Source organism: Oryza brachyantha, chromosome 11, assembly GCF_000231095.2.
Source record: "Oryza brachyantha chromosome 11, ObraRS2, whole genome shotgun sequence".
In the NCBI taxonomy this organism is placed as follows: Eukaryota; Viridiplantae; Streptophyta; class Magnoliopsida; order Poales; family Poaceae; genus Oryza; species Oryza brachyantha.
The window spans coordinates 1201597-1221192 of record NC_023173.2 but is presented as its reverse complement, the minus strand read 5'-3'; the positions used below and the strand labels follow the sequence as shown (position 1 = coordinate 1221192).

Sequence of the window (19596 nt, the reverse complement as noted above, 5' to 3'; positions counted from 1 at the left end):
ATGAGCCTCGAAACATTTGGACATTAGATTTCCTGCCCCTAAATGTATTTTCTCTCCTTTTTAATATGTATACGGTACCTGAATACGCTAATTAATAAGGAGCTGCTTGGGTGCTTGTATAATCTCATATTGAGGAAAATAATATTCTAGTCATGAAAATGAGCAAAAAATAATATGAGCACAATAATATTTTGGACACGGTAATGTACATGATATTCAATAGTGTATATGATATTCAATAGTGTCCATGCGAGAGAGACGAAACGTTGGACAAGAGGGCTTCCAATACAACATATAGAGAGTATTCCCGTACAAAATACAAAATACAAGTATACACATTAAAAAATAGAGGAAATACATTTAGGGATAGGAAATCAAGCGTCTAATGTTTCAAGGCACATTTTAACAAAGTCGATGCTATAGAGTAGAAACAAGGCCATATTTACGACCAAAATATCCAATTTTCTCAAAAATACGCAGGCCAGATTGACATCGTTCGTTGTTACCTTCCTCCCGTCTCGCTCGACGGCGGAACTCCCGGCTTCTGGCAAACCCAACCTCTCGCCGCTCCAATCGCACAGACCACAGATGGTGGCCGCGGCGTCCGTGTACCGCTGTGTGCTCAAGGCGGTGCACAAGCACATCGGAGGAGGTGACTCCAACTCCAAGAGGCACTTCCGCGAGTTCGTCGCCTCTGAGTTCCGCCGTCCCACAGGCACGGAGGGCGACGCAATAGCGAGGATGCGTCTCGCCGGGGATTACGCATGCCTCCTCACCAACGTCCACCACCACAAGGTTGCGCATACTCTTTTCCTGTTTTTTTGCACTCCTTTGCAGGCAATATGTTCGATGAAATTGCTAGGATGACTTATTTCCCCTTCCTATTGGCTTTCTTACATATTTTTTTTGTCCCAAATCATTGCTCTAATTAGCCTGATGAATTGAATTTCATTCAATGTGTTTTAGTATATGATCTCGCAATTGCTTCATTTCTGATCCCCACTTCCCCCAGTACATCACACCTAGTTTGCACAGACCAATAATTTAACATTGTTGCAATATTGACATGTTTCCAGTGGCTTTTTATGCACTGTGCCTATACTAATTCTGTAATCATGTTTGATTATCCAGGACCTGCTCTCGTATAATATAGCAGTGGACCGATCAGATGAAATGAAGAAGATATTGAACAAATCTGCTGCCAGTGTAGGACTTCAGCTTCCAAATGTCTATCAGGCGTGATAGTTTCCTTTCTGCAAAAATGTACACCATTTTGGTACCGTCTTTTACCTATTTATTTTCCATTGAACTTTGCTTGCAAGCAGTAGCTTTGCTTCCAAGTTCCAATTTCAGTTCATCTGGAAAGTTTAGATAGTTTGTTGTAAGAAGCTCTACTATTTCCCCAATAGTAGATATATGTCCACTTCATGGTAAGCGTGCTGTAGAAACATATAATGCAGGAAAGTCTGAACAGTGGAACATGGTCTTATAGATGTAATTTCATACATTCCTATAAATTCTGTCTGAGGTGTACAGTCGTTGGCTCTCATCTCATTTCTAATGGAAGAATAGTGTCAACTCTTAAAGGTTACATCTATGAACACATTCTCGATTTTGATGAGTAATACAGAGCTATTAGCTCACATCCCCCACATTTTTGGTATAACTTCCATCTGAGATATTAACTTTTCCAGCATCATTCTCATCGCTTTCATCCTCAGATGCTGCATTAGCTTCTTGTGATGTTTGTGCTGAACTTGTATTTGAACTAATTATTTCCTCACCATCATCATTGCTTATTTCGTTATTATATTCTCCGGTAGCTATTCTAGATGTTCCAGCACCTTCATTGGTTTGTTGTGCCCAAGTTGAAGAAAAAGGTGAAATCCTATTGTCTTCATTCCGGTTCCTGTCATCTGGATTATCTTCAAAGCAACCATAGTCTATGTTCTGAATTACAGTTGGAATCTGCATACCTCCAACGAGTATTTCCTTGCTTCCCATCTCTACATCAATCTTTTCCCTTGGGCTAGTCAAATCTAGTGCAATATATGGTGTATAAAATCCAGCTTCCAGTGCGCCCTCACCTATCCATGAACGGAAGTTGCTCTGCGGTGGAGGAATCTTCGTGAAGAACACTTCTACAAAGTTTGCTGCAATGCTCTTTCGGTAGGGGTTGTCCTTCTTGTCATAACGGTATCTGAAGTTTTCGTATGTTGTCTGCAGTGTTTGCAGTTGGATCTTCAGTTAGACATTCATTAAACACCGTGAAGTCATCAGAACTATATCAAACTCTTATACTCTCTACTATACTCATTAAAATGCATTTACTCAATTCTGGTAAAATAGAACCAGTAACTTAGCAAGTTTCTATAATATCTAAAGAAGGAAGTAAATTCACCTGATTAGTACTGATCAGATAAAGATGAAATACTGTGAGGCCACCAACAAACCATACAACAAGGAAAGTATATATAATTAGCACAAACGAGTATGTTTCCTTGCGCAAGGCCTTCCAGATGGATCCACCATTGTCTCCACTTTCATAATATACGTTGATCCATGAAAAGATGAAAACGAATATGCACAGGAAAGTCGATGTTGCTACGAACAGAAAGAAGTAGCGGTAGTTCCTCTGCAAGAGAAAAAGAAAATATCATGATTTTTGATAAGATGGTAGGAAAGTGGAAACCATCCGAGTACACAACAATGATTGATCATGCATTTCTGTATAAGAGATTTGTGGTTGCTGAAATACAGAATTCAGAGGATTATTAGTTCTCGGTTAATCTGCTCCTTCATATGAAGTTATTCCTTGGTCTTATATTCACTGAATTAATTGTGGAATTGTAATAGAAATTTGTGCCTGATGCCTAAAAAGTGTATGTTAGGTATAGTTTAGGTCTTGCTCTGAAAATTTCGTTGTTCTGTTCTCATAGGTACCTAACCTTATCTGTACATTAGTCGAATAGAGGAACAAGTTATCAACTCATTCTTGGTGATTTTGTAACAAAAGGAAAGCTGCCATTGAGCCTGGTGTAATTCAACTTAGATGGTTTAGGAGCTTTGTAAGCTAAAAGTAAAGTTACAATCTCTCAAATTCAAGTCGGCAAGCTCTATAGTTTTATGAATGACTAATAAATAGTCAAATGCTTGAGATGACTGAAGGGAATTCGACTGGCTATCAACCGTTGGCAGGGAACTACTTTATCAGCACATACCAGCATCTTATCGAAACTTGAGAGTAAATTCATCCATTCCATAAAGCTTTCTTTAATGATCAGCTTTACTCCAATCTTTCCTTTTATACCGCGAGGTACTAGTACCACGAGGTGCTAAAATCGTCACTCGTGCTATCCACCTCATGATCAAGTTAATACTAAAATTCTGACTGTTCGTGATGATAGATCGAACGGTTACGATTGCATTGTACCTCAAGGTACCGGCTTGATCGTATGGTGGATAGCACGAGTGGGGATATTAGTACTTCGAGATACTGGTACCTCGCGGTACAAAAGAAATGATAAGAGTAAAACTCTTCTTTAATAGAAATTCATTGCATATAGCTTGGTTATGCTCTACAAGATGACTAATAAAAGTATTGGGACTGGACATTGCATTACATGCTGAGACTAAACTAATTACTGCATAGTCGAATGTTTACTTACAAGTCCAATGCACTGGCCAACCCATGGGCAGTGGTGATCAAACTTTTCAACACAGTTGTTGCAGATGGAGCAATGTGAGGATCTTGGTGGGCGGTACCTTAGGCAGGTTTCACAGAACTTCACCTTCACCGTGAAGCCATTGACAGTGACATCCTTTGCACGATGGAACCTCATCCTTGGAGTTCTCCCGCTGCTCCACTCCATTGATGGTGTGGTTGAGGCAAGAAATTCATCTGCTTCAATTGGTGCTCTTGTGTTCCTGGGCACAATCCCTGGGTCCCTAGCCGATGTCATGAGGAGAAAGAAGAGGTCCTGCATTTGAGGTGAAATTGGTATAGTGGAAATTATACTTGTGGAATCTTGAACCCCTGATTGGTTCATTGATTTCAGTTTCAGATATTAAGGCAAAATCGTTGTTATTTCCAATGCTGATTGATTGTTGGTGTATGTGATTGTAGGAAGGGTTTACAATCAAAATTAAATGTGCAGAAGCAACCTCTAATAGATTTGAGTATTCACTCACCGCTGCTGTTGTGATGATGACTGTAAGCTGTGCAGCTCGGCGCATGTGTTGTTGAGAGCGGTGAATTGTGGACTGCATCTGGTAGCAGAAGATGATGGTTGGGCCGAGGATGAGGAATATGGAGAGCAGAAGGGAGGCTGCATCGGGGCCGAAGATAAGGCGTCCACCGCACAAGAATATCTGCAAAAACAAAGGAAAATCGGTCGACATGTCTGTTATGAAACTGAAGAAGTCTCATGTCTATTGAAGGGTGAATCCATGGAGCAAGAAAGATTAGAAGAGGTATGTAATACGTACGTTATTTCCCTTCCAGACTTGGTAGAGTCTGTTGGGCTTGGCTTGCAGCTCCGGTGGTTCATGCGACGACGCCATGATCATGATTCATGGCATCATGTCCTCCTGCTCCTGGCTGCTGCTTTCATGGAGGCTGGGATGAATGGTGAGCAAAAAATCTCTTGTCTGGCTGCATGTGCCAGTATATATGCGTGTGGCATAGGTGAGATCGATGCCCAGTTCTCGTTTTCTATAACAAATGCATTGTTGTTGCCGTCGGCAGGAGCGTACTTGTCTTGTTTTGGAGGCAGGCGTTAGAGATGGACAGGCCAAATGGTTAGGAGCAGCTAGCATAGACAAATGTTGAATTGATAGGTGCGGACAGATATATGATAAGAGCGGAGGACTGGGTTTGGGCGGCGCCTCCAACATGATGGTATGTTCAGTGCACATTTTGCAAATGTGCTTCCATGATGTTTTTTTTTTTTTGAAACCAAAGCCAGCTTAACGCTGATTTTATATTGAGAACCATGATGGTATTTGTGACTGTTGTAAAATGTGCTTAAGCCTGTCTGCTGCTTCGGGTGGTAGAACTACTCCCCGTCCCATCGCAGGTAACCTTTGCAAAGTCGTCTCTGCTGCCAAGTTTATCACTAATTCAATCTACTGTATACATGATGATTTCTAGCTAGTATAATCTCAGTTCATTGTGCAAAGCTGTGGCCGGTCCACGAGAATGGGGCTGCTCCATGTAAGACGGGGCAAGAAGAATGTTGTAATCGTCCAAGAATGTGCTTGACTCAAATCTACTAGGAAAGATTTTTGGGGTGGTTGTTTGGTTTTTTCAATGATATATTTACAAATAAAGAATATTTTTTAAGTAAAAAAATTATATACATATTTTTAGCGATTTGAAAGAAAATGCTAAAATATAAAATTTGTTAAAAGAATCTAAAATTAACTCTAAATTTAAATTTAAAAACTTAAATTTTGGCTTATTCTTATAGGGTGTTTTTTTTTTGCTGGAAGGAAATTGGAGCAATATCAATACAGCGATAACTATTGTTTTGTCATATATGTGTGCTTGTTTTAAAACTTGCCGTGTGCTAGTGTTGAGAAATAAAAATTCCATTTCATAGCATAAAATGATTTGGTTCTTCCTGGCCATAAAGATGCTATTGAATATATATATATATATATATATATATATATATATATATATATATAAAAAATATTTATTGATCTATAATAAATTTAGTTACGATCAAAACATACCAACGAAGAGAGTGACATGTAAATTGTACATTTTACATTTGAATATACTACTACTCGATTAAACACATAACCTCGTCACGTGCAATTTATCTTGGTCATTAGTACACAGGAAGCAAAGGGAAGAGAAAAGGATCAGAAACATGGAGTAGTTTCTTTCGTGGAAACTGGATACTGGATAGTGATAGAGAGAGAGAGAGAGGAGAAAGAAGACTAGCTAGCTGCTCTTCGCTGACCGGATTGAGATTGCCATGCAATTTCTACTTCTAGTTTGACACTTTGACTTTGGCCTGGTTTCTCCAACTTGACGTGGCCGCCCGGCCGGCTTTCATTCACGTAATCACCTATGTATAGATATCTATTCCTTAATCACCTATGTATAAATATCTATTCCTTAATTACCTACTTGTAACAGTCATACTAAGAAACCGGACCGAGGTGATCCGCTATCTGGCAGTTGGTTTAACGGGTCGAATCACTGGTATTTTATTTATTATAATATTATATTTAATTTGAATTTTTTTAATATAAGAACCATAAATAAATAAATTAATATATCTATTATTACATTGTATTCGTAATATAAATAATAAATATAGAGAAGTAACCTAATAAATTTATAATGCCGTACGATAAATTATAAATTGGTTTGATTCTACAAAATCTCCACGGGTTCATCAGTTAAAAAAGCGATCGATTGACTAGCTTTTTTTTCTGTTTTAATTGCAATGACAGTCTTTGAGCTAAACCGAGTCATCAAGATTGTTGATTCTGTTTATTCCGACTCAACCATCGGTCATGTTTAGATTTTAGTATGGTCCTAGTACCCCGGAGGCTAAAGATTTTTTTTATTAAATGCATCCTTTCAATGCTATCTCAAAAGACTTCATTTTCCCGTCTCACTCATATCAGCAGACAACCAAACGCCAAAAAATATTTCATTTTTCTTAAATCCCAGGGTGTTTGTTAACCACTTTCTTAAACTCGAACAAACCTGTCACGTCCTTTTTTAAACTTCAATACGCTAATTAATTTAAAAATAAATTCTCCATGTGACAAGGCAATAGTTAAGGATAAAATCTTTCTGCCATTGAAGAAATATAGTTTAAAAATAGATCATCACATATGGCATAACAATATAACACGGTTTTAGCATAGCAATGTTGGTCACCTATGTTTCGCCGACTGATTAACTTTTGCCATGTTATTCTGGTTGGCGTGAGCAAATTTTGAAAACATGTTTCGTGAGTAGTTGTTTTAAAGATAAATATTGAAATTATACGTTTATAAAAAATCTCACTAGAGATACATTTAACCCTAAACTCGACATATGTGATATAAATATATACAATCACGTGTAACATAGGCACGTGGTAGTGACGAGTGACAACAATGAGTAATAGTCAGATACATATATTTTCTGTTTAGAGACTTAGATAGGATTATTCAACTGTGTGTATCTCATGACTCGATGGTGTCATAAATAGCTGTACGCTATAGTATCCATCCGATCCAAATCCTGCGGCTACTGACCGTCAATGGTAAATCAACAACTTGTATTCCATCGCTATATATAAAAAAATTTGGATTTGGAGTTGGAGTCGAGAATACGGGACGCGGTCTTGCCCCTTCTCTTCTTCCGGCCGGCGACTCTCCCGCCGCCGCCGCCGCCTCGTCGTAACCGCGTCCTCTCCTCTCGCGCGCTTCCTCTCTCCGAACTCAGAGCCCTCGCGAAGCTTCTAGAATCCCCGCGCGGCAGGGATGTGCGGGATCTTCGCCTACCTCAACTACAATGTGTCGCGGGAGCGCCGGTACATCCTCGAGGTCCTCTTCAATGGCCTCCGCCGCCTCGAGTACCGCGGCTACGACTCCTCCGGCATCGCCCTAGATGCTGACGCTACGTCGGCCTGTGGCTCTTCTGCGGCGGCGCCGGCGTACGCCGGGGCGGCCCCGCTGGTGTTCCGCCAGGAGGGCAAGATCGAGAACCTCGTGCGATCCGTCTACTCCGGTGAGTTCTCTTCGGTCCTGACTGTGCTGTAACTCGATTGAATTTTGGGTTCTTATGACGGTTTCTGGTGGAAAGGCACGGTTTTTTTATGTTCTGTGGTTTGGCCTGGCTGCCTCACTTGGTAAAAAGCTTGGATTTTGACCGGGATTGATATCACATTTTGGGGAATATGTTCATGTCGTGTAGCGGTTTTGGAGTTGGTGATCCTTGGGAGGGAAGTTATTTACTCACACTTTTCATTTTTGATATTGGCATCACTTTACTCCCAAAATTCTGGATCTCTGAAAAAGGTAGTAGAATTTGATCCATTCGGATCAAGTCTAAATCCTCTTGGGTTTTATGCTATTTACCTGCAGTTTATGTAATTTAGCACGAGAAGAGTTGAAGTTCCTTGCTGATTCATAGTGTATGCAAGTTCCTGCTACAATTCTGTTACTCTTGTGGTACATGTTGTCTTTAATTTAAGCACAGGAGCTAAAACTTACTCCCGTCATGTTGGAAATTTGTCTACTTTTCAGAGGTTGATGAGAAGGATGTGAACCTGGACACTGCCTTCAATGTGCATGCTGGAATTGCCCACACCAGATGGGCCACGCACGGTGTGCCTGCCCCAAGGAACAGCCACCCCCAATCTTCTGGCGCAGGCGATGAGTTCTTGGTCGTCCACAATGGCATCATCACAAACTATGAGGTTTTTATTTTACTTTGTTCTTCTCATAGAATTCTTGTATAGTATTTGTCCCACATTATCTTTACAGCTGGGGAATGCACATGCATTATTGCAACTATGTGGTGGATTTATGCTAGTGGCCAACATGGTTCTCCACATGGGCTGTCTCCAATCTCCTTATCTGCGTCACTATTTTTATTAAAAAAGAATCTGCTTCTTCAAAGTTCACATGCTTGTAATTGAAAATTAAAGGATTGAAGTAGATTATCTAGCAACTAGGATATCAGTAAGTCCTATCGCATTTTGATAGATTATTTTTGCCATAGTGCAAAAAAAATCTTATCTTTATGGAAGTGGCAAATGACAATATACTGAATTCACATTTTGAAAGATAATAAGTTTACTAGATATTTATGAATCAGCGAACCATCTAAAACTTGAATTCATGTATCATGTGCAACCCCATGTTACCATCTCAAATTAATATGGCATCATATGATAATCATGTAATCAGGGAAATTTCTATGATAACTCTGTTTTTCTGTTGTATCTGCCCAGGTTCTGAAAGAGACACTAATTCGGCATGGGTTTACCTTTGAGTCTGATACCGATACAGAAGTCATCCCTAAGTTAGCAAAGTTTGTTTTTGATAAGGCCCATGATGAAGAAGGTATACATATTCTTTAAGATGTTATTTTATTGTCATGAAACAACTGATAACAGAAAAGATGTACTATACTGCCTGATCTTTTCATGAACCTTTTGTTTTCTAGTTATATTACTATTTCTTTGGCAGGCATTATCCTATGGTCTATGTTGAAATAAATGAAAACTATTTTTTCCACCTAAGAACTAGATGACGTAATAAATATCTGTTATGCTTTTCGCGCTGAGAGCCTGAGAACTTTCTATTATGGTAATACATTACTCTTAACATGGGAGGATAATTCCTACTGATAGTGGCATTACAAAATGGAAAATTGTTAACCAGATTTTAGAGATGTTTGTCATACTGTAATTGTTTTAGTTAAGGCAATTTTTAATTATTTTCTCAGGTGATGTCACATTTAGCCAAGTTGTTATGGAAGTCATGAGGCAGCTTGAAGGAGCCTATGCACTTATCTTTAAAAGCCCACACTACCCCAATGAACTGATTGCATGTAAACGAGGCAGCACATTGATACTTGGTGTTAATGTAAGTGCATCCTTATTTGTTTCAGACCATTGAATAAGTTCTAATTGAGCATAGTAAAACACTGAATTTATTATATGCGAGAGTTATATACATTATACTCTTGACCTACATCTTTTGCTGTTCAAGCCTTTCTGTTATTTAGTGTTACTACCCTTAACATCTAAACTTAACTTACACTCTGTCTCAGCACCATTCTTATTACCATCTGCCTCAAACTTTTATCAGGGAAAAGCAGCAGAATAGAAAACATAAAGTGCATCTTTCTTACAACTATAGGCTTGTCAATAGGCTTTATAGGGTACAAGTACCATTTTTACCATGTTGTTTTCTCTTGGAAGGGAACTTGTGATAAGATCGACACTCAAATACTCAACGTTACTAGGAACTACTGGGTCTAGTTAACTACCACATGTTTTTTGCCATACAATGCAAACTTGATGAACTATGCAGTAATTTGCTTGAAGATTACACAACTCTGTATATCGAAGTTAGTTTGATTAAGTTGCCTTTTGTGTAATCTTTTTGGCACAATCATACAGCTACTATGGTTCCACTAAAGTTGAGTTGGAACACTTTATGTCATTTTATTACTTTTTTTTTATCAAAGTCATTTGTTACTGTTGTCTCTACTTTCAGGAATTAAGTGGTGAAAACAGTGGGAAACCATTTCATGATGTCAAAACTCTGACAGCAAATGGGAAACCCAAAGAACTATTCTTCTCCAGTGATTTATGTGCTATTGTAGAGCATACCAAGAACTATTTGGTTATTGAAGATAATGAAATTGTTCATATTAAGGTATGGTTCAGCTTTGTCTGTTACTTCACCTGCATTTCCTGTTCCATTCTGCTTTTATTTCTACAATCAGAGATCTAATGGGGATAATATCTCTTTTCTAGACCTAAAGTTATTTAATTATCATCAGTACCATCCTTTCCTGCTCATTTGACAATTGTACTTTTTTCATGTCACTACCTTTTCTGTTTACTCCAAATAATATGGAGACATGCTATGTCGAGCAGTTATCCTGTTTCTTCGACTGTCCTTGGTCTTACACTTGATGCCTATTGCAAGTTCTAACAATTTGGCCATTGCAGGATGGCAGTGTGTCTATCCTTAAGTTTGGCCATGACAAAGAAAAGCCAGCATCTGTACAAAGAGCATTGTCTGTCCTTGAGATGGAAGTTGAGCAAATAAAGAAAGGAAGTTATGACCACTTCATGCAGAAGGAAATCCATGAACAGCCACATTCATTAACAACAACTATGAGGGGTAGATTGAAGGACAGTGGAGTTCTTTTAGGAGGATTAAAGGAAAAGGAGTACCTCAAAACTATTAGGCGCAGTAGAAGGGTAGTTTTCATTGGCTGTGGTACAAGCTACAATGCTGCCTTAGCTGCAAGACCTATTGTGGAGGAACTAACCGGTATGTTAACTTGATTAATTCAACTTCATCTCCTTAATGCTTACGTAAAAATTGTGGACATCATCATTCGTGAGACAGTGATAATATGTATTTTGCTACCTGTCTTAGCATAAGTCTTTATTCCTTGCATTATTTGGACAATAGGTATTCCTGTGACTATGGAGGTTGCAAGTGACTTGCTGGACAGACAAGGTCCTATTTACAGAGAAGACACTGCGGTTTTCGTTAGCCAGTCAGGGGAGACAGCAGATACCCTCCTTGCTCTTGATTATGCACTAGAAAATGGAGCACTTTGTGTTGGCATAACAAACACAGTAGGAAGCACATTGTCAAGAAGAACACATTGCGGAGTTCACATCAATGCTGGTTGTGAGATCGGTGTTGCTAGTACGAAGGTATATTTCTGTATATTCTCATGTTACAACCGCTTATTTGGTCATCTTGATTCCTAACAGTATCTCCTATCTTGCAGGCATATACAAGTCAAATAGTAGTCATGGTGATGTTGGCCTTGGCTGTTGGATCTGATCAAATATCCACCCAAGCTAGACGTCAAACAATCATCAGTGGTCTTTCCAGTCTTCCAAGTATGTTGCGTTGGATCAGCATTCCGCTGTGCATTATTTAGTCTAGTAAATAGTAGATTTAGAATGACATTTTCTAAATGTGTCTGTTTTACTACACAGGCAATGTCAGTGAAGTTCTAAAACTTGATTCTGAGATGAAGGAACTTGCCTCTTCCTTGATCGATTCAGAGTCACTCCTCGTGTTTGGCAGAGGTTATAACTATGCCACTGCCTTAGAGGGTGCTCTTAAAGTTAAGGAGGTTGCACTGATGCACAGTGAAGGCATGCTTGCTGGTGAAATGAAGCATGGACCACTTGCACTAGTGGATGAAAACCTTCCTATCATTGTGATCGCAACACGTGATGCGTGCTTCAGGTAAGCGCTTAGGACAGGGCATGTTCATTTTCCATTTCTCAAGAAGCTTCTCTGAACTATTTCACCTCTTGCAGCAAGCAACAGTCAGTGATTCAGCAGCTCCTTTCTCGCAAGGGGCGTCTGATAGTGCTATGCTCGAAGGGAGACACATCTGCAGTTTGTCCTAGTGGATCTTGCAGGGTTATTGAAGTTCCAGAGGTTGCTGACTGTCTCCAACCAGTGATCAACATTATTCCATTACAGGTTTGCCCATATGCTTTGAACTGTTCAGTTTCATCAAATTTCAGGACTTTTATTAGCGTTATACTAGTGTCATTTTTGTGGCAACTTCATTTACTGAGTTTGTTGTTGTTTGTGGCTTCAGCTGCTCTCATACCATCTCACAGTTCTTCGAGGTTTCGATGTTGATCAACCAAGGAATCTGGCAAAGAGCGTGACTACTCAATGAGTAGGGGGTTATCTTAGACGGTCAGAAGTTCTATCAGATCATATAGAGATCAGACGCTGTATCAAATCCTATAGAGAATAGGTTGTGTAACTACTGTTCCAACAATGTTATTGCTTATAGCCATTTCGCCGTTATGTAATTGTTTTTAGATAACTGATATTCTTGAGGTGGCAAGCATCACAGTATTGTTGATAACCCTCACCTCACATTTTTCATGTGTATTTGTCTTGACCGTTGATGCGTTGACTCACTTAAAAATCTATGAGGTGTCCCAACCCTGAACTACATGGAACTCCATTGGCTGATGGCCGAGGAATGCTCTTCCTCAAGAAACCTCTTTTTTATCATGCATTACAAAACAGTGGATGACTTGTTTACAAAGCCAGCGGTACAGAATCTACAGATCATCAAACTAAGGGTTGACTGAAAGCTCATTTTTTGCAAATTTAACTGACAAGACTACCAAACCTTTTATTAGTGGCTGCTCAGCTCATCCAGCATTGGACACTGCACAGCTGCTGGTATGATACAAACATCTTTGCTAACCAATCTTGGTCCAGATTAGTGGTGTGAAACTGTGAACTAAGAAGCATCAGCTTTCTTTAAGCTGAAGCTGAGATTAGTGGTGTGGAATTGTGAACTAAGAAGCATCAGCTTTCTTTAAGTTGAAGCTGAGATATATATGTAAACGAAAAATAATTTGTAAATAAAATTTTTATATATGTATTCTTAGCTATCTAAAAGTAAAGATTAAAAAATAAACTATAATAAAAAAACCCTATAATTAATTCTAAATGTAAAGCTGAAAATTTAAATTTAGACTTAGAACAAGCAGAGAGACACAATTCCGTAGTTCAGAGATGCACAAACTCCATGGGCCGCAACGTGCATCGACACCTCGTTATGCATATACAATGCTCAGATCTAAGTCAAATCGCTTTCACTAATGCTAGTTTATTACCATGCTTACAGCTAATGAATTCCATCTTGTCTTAGTTTATTTATGAATTATGACAGCCACTGGTGCTCTAAAATGGAACCAACAAAGCTCTTGACTTGACTTGTGACAAATTAACAGTCCAAATCAACATCCTAACCTCAGTCTAAATCAACATCCTCATCGATGTGCCATGACCTCTCGCCTTGTAGCCTTCCTGCTGTTTGTGGTCACGCTTCCATGTCCATGGCGCGTCGACGCGGCGCGTGACTGGCTCGCCCGGGCCGCCTCGATCGCCGTCGAGGACCACGCCGACGACGTCCTGCGCTCGCCGGACGGCACGTTCGCCGCGGGCTTCTACAATGCGTCGCCCACCGTCTTCACCTTCTCCGTCTGGTTCGCGCGCGCCGCCGACCGCGCCGTCGTCTGGACCGCGGCGAGGGCGCGCCCCGTGCACAGCAGTGGCGCGCGCGTCACGCTCGACGCGCGCCGCGGCGCGCTCGTCCTCACCGACTACGGCGGCGAGGTGGTCTGGAACTCCACCGCCGGCATCGGCCGGACGACGGCCTCGCGCGCCAGGCTCCGCGACTCCGGCAACCTGGTGCTCGAGGACGCCGCTGGCAACGCGCTGTGGCAGAGCTTCGACTACCCCACCGACACGCTGCTCCCGACGCAGCGGCTGACGGCGGCGACGCTGCTGGTGTCGCGCGACCGGCTGCTCTCCGCCGGCTACTACCGGCTGGGGTTCAGTGACTACGCCATGCTCTCCCTCTTCTACGACAACGGCAACTTCTCCAGCATCTACTGGCCCAACCCTTACTTCAGCTACTGGCAGAACAACCGCAAGATCTACAACTTCTCGCGCTCGGCCGCCATGGACGCGCTCGGCCAGTTCCTCTCCAGCGACGGCACCAACTTCGAGGCCGCCGACCTCGGCGCCGCCGGCGTCAGGAGGCGGCTGACGCTGGACACGGACGGCAACCTCAGGGTGTACAGCTTGGACGAGGCCACCGGGACGTGGTCGGTGTCGTGGATGGCGTTCGGCAACCCGTGCAACATCCACGGCGTGTGCGGCGCCAACGCCGTCTGCCTCTACTCGCCGGCGCCGGTCTGCGTCTGCGCGCCGGGGCACGAGCGCGTCGACGCGAGCGACTGGAGCAGAGGCTGCCGGCCGACGTTCCGGCTCGAGTGCAGCCGGCCGACGAAGCTGGTGGCACTGCCGCACAGCGACTTCTGGGGCTACGACCTCAACGACGGCGGCATCATGCCGTTCCACGACTGCGGCAAGAAGTGCCTCGAGAACTGCGCGTGCGTGGCGTTCCAGTACAAGGAGCACATGGAGTGCTACCTCAAGAGCGTCCTCTTCAACGGCAGGACGTTCCCCGGCTTGCCGGGGACGGTGTACATCAAGGTCCCGGCCGACTTCCACGTGCCGGAGTTCCACGTGCATCAATGGCAGCACGAGGGCGGCGGCCTCGCCATCCAAGAAGACATCGCCGGTTGCACCCCCGCCGGCGACAGCGACAGAAAGGTTCTCCTCAAGGTCTCCGCTTCACTGTCAGCTCGTGACGCGGGTAAGGCGGTGTGGCCATACCTGTACGGGTTCTTGTCGGCACTGCTCGTCGTCGAGGCCATCGTCATCAGCCTCGGCTGCTGGCTCTTCTCAAGCAAAGGACTTTTCCGGCAATCTCGCGTCTACGCCGTCGAAGAAGGCTACAAGCTGATCACCAGCCACTTCCAGAGGTACACCTACGCGGAGATCAGGAGGGCCACCGGCAACTTCACCGACGTGATCGGCCGCGGCGGCTCCGGCGTCGTGTACAAGGGCGTCCTCGGCGACGACGAGAGGGTGGTGGCCGTGAAGGTGCTCAAGAACGTGAGCCGGCAGAGCGAGGAGGAGTTCCAAGCAGAGCTGAGTGTCATCGGAAGGATCTACCACATGAACCTCGTCAGGATGTGGGGTTGCTGCTCTCAAGGCAAGCACAGGATTCTTGTCTCTGAATTCATAGAGAACGGATCACTTGCACAGAAGTTGTTTCACAGGGTTGGATCTGATGATGATCATGATGTTCTTGATTGGAATCAGAGGTTCAGGATTGCTCTGGGTGTGGCCAAAGGGCTGGCTTACCTTCACAATGAGTGTTCAGAATGGATTGTTCATTGTGACATGAAGCCAGAGAACATATTGCTGGACCATGATTTGGAGCCCAAGATTACAGATTTTGGGCTGTCCAAGCTGTTGAACAGGGATGGATCGGATGCTGCTTTGACACGGATCAGAGGGACACGAGGGTACATGGCTCCGGAGTGGGTATCCAACCTACCGGTCACGGAGAAGGTCGATGTGTACAGCTATGGGGTGATACTCCTTGAGCTGGTGAAGGGGGTTAGGGTTTCGGAATGGGTGATCCAAGGGATCAAGGTTTGCGAGATGGATATCAGGATGGTTGTTAGGGTGACATGTGAGAAGATGGAATCCAACGAGAGAGGATGTACCGATGATCTTGTGGACTATCGATTGAAGGGTGATTTCAACCATGTGCAAGTGAAGATGATGCTTAAGACTGCTGTTTCATGCTTGGAGGAAGATAGGAGCAAGCGGCCAAACATGAACTCTGTTGTGCAAGCACTTATCTCGGTTGAAGATTAAGGCTATGCCTGTATGTCACCTGATGCATTGTCAATATGTATTTGTTGATTGTTATGTGTGATAACTAGTTTTAACCTTAGACCCCTTTCAAGAAACATTAGGAGTTTGTATTGGCTAGTAGTACTCTATAGCCACTTTAAGGGCTTCTTTGGAACATAGGAATTTTGGGAGAATTTTGAAGGATTAGATTCCTATAGGAAAAATTTGTACATTGCCTTTTGGAACAAAGTAATGCCTCGATCTTCTATAAATTCCTTTGAAATTCTTTATGAATGCCTCAAAACATAGAAAGTTTGGAAGATTTTCAATATGAGGTCCAACCTCTTGGATAAAAATATATCTATCTCTCTTCTAATTCCTGCATGTTTACTAAACTCAATCCAAATGGTTATTCACGTGATTTTTCTGTATTTCTCCAATCTATAGGATTTGGATTGATAGAACACTTCAATCCTACATTTTTCCTATTCCCGTGTTTTGAGAATCATGCATTCAAAAGGAGTCCTTAGTTTCCATAACCTAGGTTGTACTTTTGGATAATGATGTTTTATGGATTTCCTAAGCATTACATGATTAAAAACTCTTGCATAAACGATAATTTTGTCTAACCTTTGCATTTGTGCCTAGCTTCTTAGGGAGCATGTCTAGGTGGGAGTATGGCGTGGTCTGGTGGGTTGTGAGTTTAGTGGATGCAAATACAACATAAATAGTGCCACACTATATATGTAAGATTATATGGAATGGGGTATTCAAATTTGGATAGAGATATAGACAATAAAAGAAGTCTTTCCCAGGTAAGGAAGAACATTGTAATCCAACTTAGGGATGATAGGGTCTTATCCACCCGTTCTATGATTGGTATCTCTAAGTTATACTTGGAGAAAGGGTTACCTTCTATGAATTTACGGCCTTTCCAGAGGGGAGAGTATCGAATAACAAGACATCCAATCCATACTAGAGTCTACATTAAAAAAGAAGTCCACAACTAGCCAACGATTACACATTGCTGCCTACTCCACCGAGATTAGATTGATAGCTGATTTAATAGCTTGCATGTTTTGTCGCAATGTACTTGGTGTGATACACCTTATCAATACATATAAATAGGAGTGGAGATATTACTCAAGATGGGACTATTAGGAATAATTAATTATATTTTCTTGATGTGCAAATATTGTAGTGGGACCCTGATACTATATCGTTTAGCATATATGCGCATTTTATATTTTAAAGCATAACTCTCTCTACAAAGTCATCAATTCTTTGCAGACATAGGGGGTAATTGTTTGGCTTATTCAGGGAAAATACCAAATGACATATTTACAATTGAAAAATATTTTATTACATAAAAATTTTATATATGTCTTCTTAGCGATCTAAGAGCCAAGGTGAGAAAATAAACTACAATGAAAAAAATCCCAAAATCTACTGTAAATTTAATGTTAAAAATTTAAATTTTGGTTTATAAGAATAACCAGAAGTAAAAAGATGGGGCTGATAATAACTTGGAAATAAATATTGAGGAACATTGAGACTGTTCAATAAGTCTGCATTGACATGTCCAGTGCTAGTAAGGAGGAGATGAAGCCTCCTCGTGATGAATATGCAAAGAATGTGTAATGTGCTTAGGGCCGTGGATGGCACGGCATGGGAATGAGCATATGTGCACACATGTAGAAGGTTAGTCTAGCCACTACTTTCAGTTTAATTTTGTGTATTTATAGTTGAATCAAATTCAAAAAGATGTGGATTTTTAGAGCACCAAAAACTCTTATGTTCTTAGTTTTCTTTGTTTTGCTTGTGCATTTCCTATCGAAAATTTGATCGCTCGCTAACACTATCGAGACAGTAGTCAATCCAAGTTACTTTAGATCCTTATTGTTTATATTCAAAACATCTTGGGTAGTCAACACCTTCTATTGAAGATGTTATGCTTACTGCTTTGAGAGGGTACTAGGAATGAGACCTCTGGTGGGTGGGGTACTAGAAGCACCCCAGATGCTACTTAGCAGTGTTGGAGTTTAATTTACACTTACTCTTAGCCTAATAGGATCACCTTTTAGCTTTCTAGAAATTTACTAATCTACTGAGCTTATTGTGAAGTCGTTGAAGCCAATTGATTGCTTTGTTTCTTGCTTCTTTTCTTGTTTCTATGTAGATGAAATAGGGTGATGAGTTCACAACTTGATCTACTAGAGGTCATTGGTGTTTACCGTTGAGGTAACGAAGTTCTTCTTCATCCACGATAGTTATTGAGATAGTGCTACGAACCTCTTCCAATGCTGATATCAATTGGGCCCTCTTTAGGTTTTTGGAAAAATTAGCTTAGGATTGGTTGTCAACTCTCCTTAATGCCCTCTCTCTTTTGTTTATTTACATTGGTGGGGCTCAACAGCTTATCCCAATTAGAATCTAAGTTGTTACCACCCATCATGGTAATGTGTATAATAATCTCTAGTTTGTTTCTTACTTTTTCTGTTAAAAAGATAATGGTGAAATTATCTACTCCCTTAATTATATCAGTAGAGGGCCAGTAAAAAAACCAACATGTTGGACCGTATACCCTAATTGTATATGTAGTTTTAATATTAATAAATTATTATAAATCCTTGTTATGTATAGCAGTAGAGTAACAAATGAGAAATAATCCAAATAGCATAGTATACATTTATATTAAATGAGAATATATCCAAGTAGTCCATCAATAGTTTTAATAAATGAACATGTCTTCAAGATATGCTAAAGGGATATCACGAGTTCAGACATTGACATTTAATACCTTGACATGGCCCATATTTCAAAATAGTTGAACAATTAATAAAAAGAGACCGCACTAGACTTGACATGACCACTATATATAGAAACCTTGTGGTGCATACTATCCTACACAAATATTGATCAACAAACATCTAAGTATAAACATTGACTACATGAAGACGGCTATTGCTAGAGTTATAGGAGTGTTTTGCATCCTAGTAATTATAGCCATCTCTTCTCCAAGCAGTTTACAAGCTGAAGGTTGTGAGAGGGAAAAAGATATTGTGATGAACAAGGATGGATGCTATCACAACATAGAAAGCCGTTTGGGTGACCAATTCCCAAAGAGACATTCACATTGTTGCCAAATGGTGCGGAGTGCAGATGTCAATTGTATCCGTAACAAGTTTACAGAAACAGACAAGACTAAAATTGCTTTGTCAAAGTGGGTTAATGTTGCAAGAGTATGCGGCAATCCATTGCACCGAGGGACTGATTGTGCAGGTCAGTTATACTATTTTGTACTGTATCTATTTAAGTTTTAAACTTTTTGATATATTTCCCCAATGTTTATGTTGTGCAATAAATAAGAGATTTTTCTTCCTTGGCAGGTTACCGTGTTCCGCTGCGGAAGAAATTATGAGTAATCACTTGGAACTGTAGCATGTGATGCAAGCTTGATCAATGGAGTTGTCGAGAAATTAAAAAAAAATAGAGTTTTTGCACCTTCATAATTTATCTTGTAAATTTCATTGGTGCAAATAATAATAGAAAAGAGATATATTCACATAATATATTTATCTTCAGCTGGTTAAATGCATGACTTCC

The 19596-nt window shown here is 41.1% G+C and overlaps 4 protein-coding genes across 4 annotated transcripts; 3 read left to right on the top strand and 1 right to left on the bottom strand.

Moving 5' to 3' along the window:
- Window positions 1–493: 493 nt before the first annotated feature.
- Window positions 494–1540, top strand: LOC102721876. Its single transcript, XM_006663118.3, has 2 exons — window positions 494–795; window positions 1132–1540. Exons 1-2 carry the CDS (start codon window positions 589–591, stop codon window positions 1240–1242), a joined length of 318 nt encoding a protein of 105 aa, XP_006663181.1. The 5' UTR covers window positions 494–588; the 3' UTR covers window positions 1243–1540.
- Window positions 1541–1614: 74 nt separating this feature from the next.
- On the bottom strand, window positions 1615–4569 carry LOC102710820 (probable protein S-acyltransferase 1). The gene is made up of 5 exons (XM_006662645.3): window positions 4489–4569; window positions 4192–4371; window positions 3669–3980; window positions 2402–2635; window positions 1615–2220 (listed from the first exon to the last, which is right to left on the bottom strand). The coding sequence occupies exons 1-5, from the start codon at window positions 4567–4569 to the stop codon at window positions 1636–1638; spliced, it is 1392 nt and encodes a 463-aa protein (XP_006662708.2). The 3' UTR covers window positions 1615–1635.
- A 2783-nt stretch (window positions 4570–7352) lies between these two features.
- Window positions 7353–12641, top strand: LOC102710533 (glutamine--fructose-6-phosphate aminotransferase [isomerizing] 2). The gene is made up of 11 exons (XM_006662644.3): window positions 7353–7744; window positions 8263–8435; window positions 8973–9084; window positions 9470–9609; window positions 10246–10407; window positions 10707–11034; window positions 11179–11429; window positions 11507–11621; window positions 11721–11976; window positions 12051–12219; window positions 12341–12641. Exons 1-11 carry the CDS (start codon window positions 7498–7500, stop codon window positions 12422–12424), a joined length of 2037 nt encoding a protein of 678 aa, XP_006662707.2. The 5' UTR covers window positions 7353–7497; the 3' UTR covers window positions 12425–12641.
- Window positions 12642–13554: 913 nt separating this feature from the next.
- LOC102721593 (putative receptor protein kinase ZmPK1) lies at window positions 13555–16136 on the top strand. The gene has a single exon (XM_040528759.1). It carries the CDS (start codon window positions 13555–13557, stop codon window positions 16009–16011), a length of 2457 nt encoding a protein of 818 aa, XP_040384693.1. The 3' UTR covers window positions 16012–16136.
- The last annotated feature ends 3460 nt before the right edge of the window (window positions 16137–19596 follow it).

Bases quoted from the DNA above. Each gene is read 5' to 3' on its own strand.
- LOC102721876 (XM_006663118.3), top strand. From the start codon at position 589: ATGGTGGCCGCGGCGTCCGTGTACCGCTGTGTGCTCAAGGCGGTGCAC. The intron at 796-1,131 runs GTTGCGCATACT...TTGATTATCCAG, and splicing joins CCAACGTCCACCACCACAAG to GACCTGCTCTCGTATAATAT.
- LOC102710820 (XM_006662645.3), bottom strand. From the start codon at position 4,569: ATGATCATGGCGTCGTCGCATGAACCACCGGAGCTGCAAGCCAAGCCC. The intron at 3,981-4,191 runs GTGAGTGAATAC...CCTCAAATGCAG, and splicing joins TCATCATCACAACAGCAGCG to GACCTCTTCTTTCTCCTCAT. The intron at 2,221-2,401 runs GTGAATTTACTT...CAAACACTGCAG, and splicing joins ATCTGATCAGTACTAATCAG to ACAACATACGAAAACTTCAG.
- LOC102710533 (XM_006662644.3), top strand. From the start codon at position 7,498: ATGTGCGGGATCTTCGCCTACCTCAACTACAATGTGTCGCGGGAGCGC. The intron at 11,035-11,178 runs GTATGTTAACTT...TTTGGACAATAG, and splicing joins TATTGTGGAGGAACTAACCG to GTATTCCTGTGACTATGGAG. The intron at 11,977-12,050 runs GTAAGCGCTTAG...CACCTCTTGCAG, and splicing joins ACACGTGATGCGTGCTTCAG to CAAGCAACAGTCAGTGATTC.
- LOC102721593 (XM_040528759.1), top strand. From the start codon at position 13,555: ATGACCTCTCGCCTTGTAGCCTTCCTGCTGTTTGTGGTCACGCTTCCA.